Raw genomic sequence first — 10,592 nt, forward strand, 5'->3', positions numbered from 1 at the left:
TGGACCAAGATCTTTCATATGAAACGAAGATTGAGGCGCTGCTGGAGTTGGTCAATTAACTGGAGATCAGATCCAGTAATCACAATATCATCGACATACACAAGAAGTATACGATTCCAAGGGTAGTCTTGCGAAGAAGAGAAAGGAGTCATACTGACTCTGAGTAAAAGTGAAATCCATAGAGTAGTACGAAACTTCCCAAACCATGCCCGTGGTGCCTGCTTCAAGCATACAGAGACCGCTTTAAGCAACAAACCTCAACAGAAGAGAGGAAACAAGCAGGAGGAGGAGAAATAAATATTCTTCCTTCAGATCACATGTAGAAACGCATTTTCACATCCATCTGGCGAAGCGACCATCCTTTCAAAACGCCATGGCCATAACAATACGGACAGTAGTCATTTTGGCCACAGGAGCGAATGTTTCCTCATAATCAAGCCCTTACTCTTGTCGATTCCCGAGTGCCACTAGACGAGCTTTATGTCGTTCGATAGAGCCACCAGCACTTAGCTTGATGGTGTAAACCATTTGCACCCAATAGGCTTAACTCTAGAAGGACAAAGGACGATGTCCCATGTCTGTTGTCCTGAAGAGCCTTAAGTTCACCTGCATAGCTTGGTGCCAACACTCTAGGTAGAAGCCTGAGATAAGACTTAGGCACAAAAGTAGTATCAAGAGTAGCCTGAAGAGCGGAAGAAGAAAAACCATACAAATGGGGGTTGGGAAACCCTAGTAGATCGACGGGGCTCATGCAAGACAGGATCAGGTGGGGTCTCAAGGAAGGAACGGGCAGGGTGACATCGCTGATACACAATACCTGGCTTAAAACGAGAAGGAGTACTAGACACATCATCAAAAGAAGGAAGTGAAATAGAGGAAGAAACAGATTAGTACGAGACGAAAAGAAATATGATTTTAAAAAAAATCACATTGCGAGAAATATGAAGTTTGTTAGATCCGCATATAACACACAAATCCTTTATGAGAGTTACTATAGCCAAGAAGAGCACACTAAACAGATTGGGCAGCAAGCTTGTGACATTCAATGGGGTAAGTGAACAAAACAAACGCAACCAAAAACATGCAAAGTATTGTAATCAGGAGGAACACAAACAAACGAGAATATGGAGAATCAAGATGCAAGGGTAGGAGAAGGGAGACGATAATCAAATATACAGTTGTAGATAATGCTTCTACCCAAAATCTAGTAGGGACAGACGATTCAAGCATCAAGTGTACGAACAACATCTAAAAGATGTCTATTCTTACGCTTAGCGACGCCATTTTGTTAAGGGGTGTAAGGACACGAACGCTGAGAAAGAATACCCTTCTGTTGGAGAAAAGATTGAAAAGCATGGACATGTTTCTCCCCCAGAATCTGAACGTAAGATCTTAATACGTAGAAAATTGGGTTTACATAGGCAACAAAAGTTTAAAGGTTAAAAACACATCAGCTTTAGAACGAAGAAATAAACCCATGTGAAACGACTGTAATCATCAATAAAGTCACAAAAACCTGTATTGAGCATGAGAAAAAACAGGACTCATACCCCAAACATCAGAATGAATATTTCAAACATGTAGAAAGACGACTACTTGCAAAGGAAAAGGAAAGATTTGTTTTCCTAGTTTACCAGGGCACAATCAAAAGACAAGGAAGAAACTTATTTGTATTACTAAATAACCATGTTTCATAAGATGTGTCAAAATGACAGAGTTGGGAGACCTAATTTCTGCCCAAATGGATTATTATTATAGCAATAGAGAACAACACAAAAGCAGAATTGAACAAAAACAACAAAACAACTGAGGAAAAGATGTCCCACTTTAAGCCCCTTCGCTATCTCCTGTCCCGACGCTTGATCCTGCACATGACAACCAGACGATCAAAATGAATAGAACAATTATCTTCTACTAATTGTCCAACAGAAATGAGATTAGCAGATAAATCAGAGAGAACGAAACATTAGTAAGAAAAGACCCAGATTTCAACTGTGTAATGGGAAGAGTACTGCCATCTGCGTCTAAATATGCTGCTCACCATATACTTACGAAAATCTTGTAAAGCTGTCAAACTGCAGTCATGTGATTGGAAGCCGTAGAGTCAATTAACAAGGAGAAGTAAGGAGATGTGTCTTACCTTGAAGACAAGAGCAGAAAGGGCAGAAATAATCATTTGTTGAACCTGCTTAGGAGTAGTTGGAAGAAGAATGGTACAGCGGGCAGGAGGAAGAGATAGGCACAAATGTAGACTGAACAGCAGAATGAAAAGCAAGAGCGGATCAATTTTGAGGGCGTACACGACAATCCTTAATGATATGACCCTCCTTCTTACAATAATTACAGAATTTCTTGCTCATATTGTGATGCTTCCTACGCAACTATAACATTGTGGTGGAGATCTAGATCGTCCTCTGCCTTGAGAACGTATGCCATATTAACCATCAGAACCACTAGCGTCTTGATCAAGGCCTAGCGTGAGGCAAGACGCTATTCTTCACGCAAGAGTTCACTAAGCAAAACTCCAAAGAGGGGACAGGTGTGCAATTGTTAACCGCTCTTGCACTTTCAAACTGGGTCTGAGCTTCATCAAGAATTGATTCGCTGGCTCTCAGAGTGAACCATTTGTAGTGTTGTGAAAGCTGCTTTGGGAACCTGCGACTGCACCAACCCAGAATAATCACTCCATAGATTAATAAAACCAGAATAAATTGCTCAATGGAGAGATTCCCCTGGCGATAGTTTCCAATGTCCAACTCCAATTGAAACTTTCGAGCAGAATATCTGATAATAAATTCGTCGAAGATAATCCCACATTGCCTTAACAATAGTGAACCCACGAAGATTGTTGACATATGAGTTCATAGAGCTGAGTAGCCAGGAAGCAATTTTGGCATCCTTGCTTTCCAAAACTAAGTTCCTGGGATCAGTTGGGGCTTAGAAGACCCATCCAAAGACCCCATAACTCCTCCCTTTCACAAACATCCTGAACTGAAATTCCAACTGGCGTAGTTCTTGCCATTAAAGCGAACAATAGAATTTTCTCCAGACATAATAACCACAAAAAAAAAAAAAAAAAAAAAAAAATTATAGAGCAGAGAAATCACAACAGTTAGTGGAACAAAATTGCAACAGCCCAACAACACCAAAAAAATGCCGATAGTCACACACCCAAACCAGAATTGACCAGAATTGCGACAAAATTATAATTAGAAAGTATAAACCTGATTCACCAAAAATACCCCTCCAGAATCTGTCAACAATCACCAAGAATTCGTCACAACCAGAAATACTCCAACCGACAGCCACCAAGCAAAGAAAACCAAGAGCCAGAAGCCCCTAAGCAAGACCAAAAAAAAAATTACCGAAAAGAAAACAAGAGGGGAATTCAGACAAGCCGAGAGAAAACCACGAAAATAATTTGTGGCCTTGATACCATGTCAATATGGGTTTATTTCTGTATTTCTCCTTGTGAGAGTTGCTCCCTTTATATAGAAGCTGTCAGGCTAATTACAAGGCTGAAAATCAGCCATTACACAGGACTATGCAAGGTAAGAATAACGCCTATCAATTCTATGCATATATACAATATACTCTTCTATATATAGCTAGACTAAAAAAGGATAGAATAATGGTGCCTTTATAGACTGGCCAGACACATATCCAACTGTTAATTCTGCTAGCACACAACACCTGACTAGCTGATTTACAGCTGAATCCACCAAATTAACATTACATGATTTAAAGATTGAGCTCCAAAGAACAGTAGAACCAAAAAACACGCAGCAGAATTTAAACTTTGCCACAACCTTGCAGCATCAGATTCCAAAAGTTGACATCCTACATGCAGTTTCCAGCATAATATCAGCTTGATCAACACTTTTTGGTGTGCAGTGGCATGTGCTCGGGTCAATTCTGGGACTCTTCCTCAGACTCGCACCGTGATGGTTTCTGAATGCAGCAGCATTATTCTTGAGTTGTGGATGACTTTTGCAAATGTTACGGCACTAAGCTCTCTAGAATTCCTTGATGCAAACTCTTTTCTTCAAGCCGCTGCATTCCTTTCTTGGCTGTGGCATGGAACCCTGCGACTGATTTTGGAGAAAGTCTTTCTTTCATGTCGTGGCACTCCTTTTCCCATGCCATGGCACGCTTGCTTCTACAAAATAGGTTGAACGAGAAAAAGGGTAATGACGCAGGGACTGAAATGACTCTCAGTCCAAGTGCATTTCTTTTCCTGTCGAGTTCTTCAATCGGTTAGTTATATCCATTATCTTAGAGCTCAAATCACCATCCAACACTACAATCGGATTCAAACCCTAAAACGAGCAGGGACATTAAGAACTTTTCTTGCCTGTGGTCTGACTCTGACGAGCAGCCAATAACTCAAATTCATTCAGTATGTCCTTCAAATTTCAATCACGTTTTGGACATCATACAGCCACACTTTCACATCCACATTGGTCTGTTTCTTGCATTTTCCTCCGGAACTACTTTCATAAATATGTTAAGATTTCCAGCCACTTCTCTAGAATTGAGCATAGCGCCTCTTGACCTACAATCGCTTCATCTCATAAGACTTCAGCCTCATTCTTTCCAGCAACGTACCGAGTGTATGATGGAGCGAGTTAACATGGTTGAGAACTGTCACACAAGAGAAGGGTGATATGTGAAAAGACACTCAGATAGTGTGATTAAATTATTTCTATGCCGAACGACTTACGCATACCCAAGGTTTGGCAAAACGACAAAGTTGGTACCCAAAGGTTTTGAAACAACAATAGGTACCTTCCGTCATGTTCTGTTAGTAATTTTCATCTGATAATAGTGAAAAGACTAAAATGCCTTGAAGTTGATATTTTAGTTTTTATAAATTTAAAAATTTCTAAAAAACCCTTAGGTTTGCTAATTTGATTAATAACCCCAATATATAAAAAATTTATAAAATAACAAAAACACCCCCGCCACCCACAGTGCCAGATTTAGCCCTCACCATTGGAATTTGGCCGAAAAAATTGCCTTAATGCTAGATCTACGTTTTACGAAATAGACCATGGATCTGTGTCGTAAAGCGTAGATCTGGCGTCGAGGCCAGAATCTGGTTGGAAAATTGCGTTACGACACAGACCATTGGATCTGTGTCTTAATGCATCTATCTGGCATTTTTCGACGAGTCAGTGGAGGATTGGCCGTTGAGGCCGGGGAAAAGGCTAGATCGACGTGTTAGGACACAGATCCAAGGGTCTATGTTGTAACGCAATTTTTCGACTAGATTCTAGCGGTGGTGGCCGGAATTGGCATTGCAGGTGGCAGGGGGCTTTTGTAATTAATCTTGTTCATCAATGTAGGTTGTAATGTTGGAAACAACATTTTGTTTAATTTTGAGGCAATGAACATGAAATTTTTGATGTAGCTTGCAGATTGGTTTACAATCAAACAACTATGTTTAAAGGACTTAAGTGACCAACAACTTGACGCTCACTTTTTGGGAAAATAGTAATCCATCCAGATTCCCGAAACATAAGTGAGCAAAGCAGTTTAAAGGACAATGTTTGAACAAGCTTTCTTGTTTCTAGAGAGCCATGAATCCACCTTTTCGTTGATTTTTTCTTTCAACATTTTGGTCTCACCATAAGTGTGCAGTAAATATCATAAAACAAGGTCCTCTTTTTTTACATAAATATTTCATAATATGATAAATAAACAAAACATTCATTGCCAGAACGCCAATCATCCATGATTTGCGAAAAAAGATTAATGCAGTAAATGTAAGATAGGAAGAATGGGAGGAGTGCAAATACTTCACAACCGAGATGGCAAAAGCTCCCAATAACAAACGTAAATACCAGTTAAACTAGCACATCATATATACTGAGTCCTGCTGCTCTGAAATAAAATCCTCAATGTGATATCGATGAAAAGTGCATAGAAACAAAAAAGTAAAAATGAGTCTTTTACATTATTATAAAGATTCAAAATAAACACACACAGATGATATTCCATCGAAAGTGCACCGAAAAGAAAAAGAAGCAGAGTCTTTAAGATTTATTCAATAAAAAACACACAAACTTTAGACATCAATATTGCCTTCCTCCAATTCAACATAGTATTCACGCAATTAATTACTCACATAATCCTGCATAAAAAAGCAATTGTAAGGTAATTAAACTATAGATCATTGATTAAAACAAGATGTAAATTGTTGATATTAATCTCTACATCATACAAATTATAAATAACTGAACGTGAATAAGATGCACAGCTAAAGAAGTAAGATATATAGACAAAGTAATTAGATGAAGGAACAAGAAAGCAAGCAAAAGACCTTGGATATAATGAAACAAGAAGATTGCGAAAGCATGTGATTTATTTAGACTAAAAAAAAAAAAAAAAAAAGAAAAAAAAGTTGCAACCTTCGTCTTACTATTAGCAAGAAGAGCAGCTATGAATTTTTTTCCTCTTAATATACAAATTATAAACATCAAGTACTCAACTCTGAAAATTTTGAAACAAGCATTGCATTCAAGAAGAAAGAACATTTATTGAAAAAAAAAAAAAATCAGAAAATGGCAAACTCACCTTCGTTTTCTTGGAGTGAAGTTTGACTACCGCACAGCATCTTGCCTCCATCTATCGTTACTTCGCAAGACAGTGGGACGTTTAGGAACGAAACCACTAACCGCCCACATTCCTGAATTGTAAGTTTACACAGCAAAGTAACCTGATGAAATTCAGGTAATTTTCCACTGAGTTTGGGGCATTTCACAAGGGATAGCTCGCACAAGCAAAAGAATGGGTGAACCCGCTTATTTCCTCCAACAGGATCCCAATGCTCCCATTCTGGCAAATCCTCAAAACATAGAGTCTTCAGCGAGTTCACCAGAGTTCCAAAAATCTCAGAACCTATCCTTTTTATTCTTGTCATTCCTTTGATGGTGAGGCGCTCAAGTGAGGACAAGCATCCAAGGGGAGGCAAGACTGTGCACTTTTCACATCTTTCCAATGTTAAGACCACTATGTTAAAATATTTTCGATCTCCAACCCAAGATGGAAATCTTGTGCCACCGTAGCCTTTGATTGTGAGTTCTTTCAGATTTTGGTGAGTTTGTAGCATGGCCAGTACCTTTTCTTCAACTAACTCATCTCGTGTGTCATCCAATTGAGAACCCCACTCTAATACCAGCACTTTTAGACTCTTCCTATCAACTAATATGGAGTCCTTTGTATCCTATGAACCAGTTACATTGTTTAATCCTGAAATGTAAAGCTCACGAAGATATTTTAAGCTCTCCACGTCTTTCAAATCAGATCCCACACCTTTGCCAACAATAAAATTGAGTAATGCTCTAAGACATTTCAACTCTTTCATTCCCAGCGGCATTTCCCTTATTAAGTTGAATCCTGTAATGTCAAGGTGTCGTAGATTGATCAAATTCCTCAGATTGGAAGGCAACTCTACCAGATGAGAGCAATCTCTTAATAGCAAAATTTGCAACATGTGTAGCGAACATATTGAATCAGGTAACCTTGAGATCATAGTGTCAGAAAGGTTGACATATCTTAGATATCTCGAACCTTCAACAGAATGGGGTAACCGAGTAATATGTTGCTTTTCCAAAGATAACGCCCTCAGTCTTTTAAACTTTGGTAGCAAATCAGAAAGAAGCACATCAGTAATGTAATGGGTATCATCACCACGTATGAGTCCCGGAAGAAATGTCCGTAAGCGCTCAACATCATAGTATAGCTCAAATTTATTTTTCCCATCACAACTAGCTGAAGTGTCAGAATGACAAGCCCTTCTGAATCTTCTCGGTTGGTTATTGACCCCCAACACATCATCTCTAAAATCTGTTTCTCCACAAATCCATCGTGCCATACTTTTGATGAGGTCATGCATTCTAAATTTGGAAGCATGACTACTTGAATGTTGGAAGAGAGACCTTTCCAATAGCTCTTGGAAAACCTTACTGCCTCTATCTTCCATTTGATCATTGTCCCATGACTGATACTCCACTTGCTGATACTCTAGTGGTCCTCCAATAAGACCTTCTGCCATCCATAGAAAAACAAGTTCTTCTTTGTCGAATTCATAATCCTTAGGCAAAATCGCACAATACGCAAAACACCTTTTGAAAGATGAAGAAAGATAGTCATAGCTTAATTTGAGGAAAGGAAGAATCTCATTATCTTCTGCTAAATCAAATATTTCTTTGTTCAATACTTCTTCCCATTCAAATCTCGACTCTCAAAACGCAGAAGGCCACCAAGAATTCTTGCTGCTAAAGGTAAACCTTTACACATATCCAAAACTTTCTCACGAATTAATTCTAAATTTTTGTAAACACCACTATCCTCCCGATCAAATGCATGCATCTTGAACAAGGACCAGCAAGCTTCATTCGACAATTCCCCTAATGTATAAGGTTGAATATTGAGATCGATTGGGAACTCAATATCTACTCTGCAGGTTGTCACTATTATCTTGCTTCCTGGAGCTCCAGCCATAAAAGAAGACTTTAGAGTTTCCCACAAACCATAATTCTTCGTCAAAACATCATCTAAGACAAACAAAAATTTATTACCAATGATAGCTTCTTTCAGTTCAACCAGTACCTCATTTAAATCCTCTAGATCGCAGGATTGAGAGGTGATCGATTCCAGAATCGCCTTGGAGATTTTCAAAACATCAGAATCTTTGGAACCAGAAACCCAGGCTCTTGGTTTGAAGTCCTTCACTGCCTTATCATCATACACAAGTCGAGCCAACCGTGCTCTGTCAATTTCTGCAACGCTGATAATGGGTATTATACTAAAGTTGGTATGATTACTTGCTTCACCCATTAGCAGCATTTCAAGTATTTTCATTTTATCATTGTCTCTGTCATAGATAGTTTTGGTTGGCAATGGCCTAAACCATTCCATTGGTCCATCACCACAACTTTGAACAGTAAAAACCACTATCTGTAATCCAAGTGCATACCTTTTGGTATTGAGTTTTTCCAGTCGGCTACTTGTATCTGATATTTTGGAACTCAGACTATCATAAAACGCGGTAACCACACTTGATTTCATCAAACCTGTGAAATAAGCAGAGATGAAGCCCGGGAACCATTTCCTACCTGTGATAGTCTGTCTTGGAGCCATTAAAGCTTGATTGGCAATCTCATCCAGGATCTCCTCCACATCATCAGCCAATTCTCTGACGTCATCCAGCCATATTTTCACATTCATGTCCGAGAGTAACTCCTTTTCCTTCATCTTTATGTCGATAGAATGGATAAACATGACAAGTATTTCCCTCCACTGGTTTAGCTTTAAACATAAGCCCTCTTGATCTGCAACTGCAAGGTGTATCAACTCAGGGGACTGCTTTTCCAGTCTGTTCATCAAGGTACGGAGCAACGCACTGAGCAAGGCCCGATCCAAGAACTAATTTATCGTACAACTGTAACCACACAAAAGAAGGATGAGACAGAGCAAAAGCCCGATTATCTTCGCGGATGATTCATTAAACATCTTCGTACATACGTCAAAATGTAAATATGAAGACAATAGATCAACAAACAAAAGTATAAAGAAATTTGTAATAAATCTAAGTACCGTTACACTGACAAAAAAGTAAGAGCAGAGAGTTTAAGAGAGTTTAAAAGAATCTGAGAGAAGTGGGTTGTGATGATTATATTCTTTTTGGGGATATATTATGTGAAATAATTGAGGTTTTCTTATCATTTGAGCCAGCTAATGATATTTTCCCACCCAAAGTTTGGCTAATATACATTTTTCCACCCACGATCTTTAAAAAAAAAAACAGTTTCTTTCATAAGAGTTTAAATGAAATCAAGTGAAGATGGATATACATAAAGAGAAAATGATGTCAAGATGGACGGTGATAAACGTACATGCATTCTATAATGCAAAGTCATGATTGTTATGCAACGGAAACATAAACTCTAACGCTAGCTTATTGAATATAAATACAAGTAGTAAAGCATAAATAAATTGCCAAATTAAATGCAAAATAAAAGATACCAGGAATTAACGAGGTTCGGTATTAAAACCTACGTCCTCGGGCGTTGCAAAAGAAAACTCCACTATCTCCAAACAATATTACAAACTTTGGGCAATACAACAAATACCCAAAACAAAGGAGGATACAACAAAACTTGCAAACTAAAGGGTCCTTAAAGAAAGAACCCTAAACAAAAGAAGTATAATGGAATTACAACTTGGGATACAATTAACATGATTAGGTCCTTATATATAGGCCCAAAAGTTTCCACTTTTAACCTAATCAATGTGGGACAAACAACCTTTTCTTGGCCTATTACATAAAGTCCTAAACCTTTCTCCATTATCATTTCTACCCCATGTGATTTTGCTAAAAGCCATTTTTCAACAAATCTCCACCTTGGCGAATTAGCAAACCTTCAAAGTTTTGTATTCTTTGTCAAATTTTACAACACCTCCAAATGTGCCAAAAAGCACAATCAAGATCGCAGGATGTTGATCAAGTTCAAACGTGATTGAACTTGATCATTGGCACTACTTTTGTTAAGACATCTGCAGGATTCTCAGCAGTCCCAATCTTC

The 10,592-nt window shown here is 38.5% G+C and overlaps 1 protein-coding gene across 1 annotated transcript; it reads right to left on the minus strand.

The window, feature by feature from the left end:
- Nucleotides 1-5,881: 5,881 nt before the first annotated feature.
- LOC116141464 (putative disease resistance RPP13-like protein 1) lies at nucleotides 5,882-9,443 on the minus strand. The gene is made up of 2 exons (XM_031426969.1): nucleotides 6,580-9,443; nucleotides 5,882-6,136 (listed from the first exon to the last, which is right to left on the minus strand). The coding sequence occupies exon 1, from the start codon at nucleotides 9,388-9,390 to the stop codon at nucleotides 8,218-8,220; it is 1,173 nt and encodes a 390-aa protein (XP_031282829.1). The 5' UTR covers nucleotides 9,391-9,443; the 3' UTR covers nucleotides 5,882-6,136; nucleotides 6,580-8,217.
- Between the last annotated feature and the right edge of the window lie 1,149 nt (nucleotides 9,444-10,592).

The sequence above is a fragment of the Pistacia vera genome, unplaced genomic scaffold (assembly GCF_008641045.1).
Source record: "Pistacia vera cultivar Batoury unplaced genomic scaffold, PisVer_v2 Contig4, whole genome shotgun sequence".
NCBI lineage: Eukaryota > Viridiplantae > Streptophyta > Magnoliopsida > Sapindales > Anacardiaceae > Pistacia > Pistacia vera.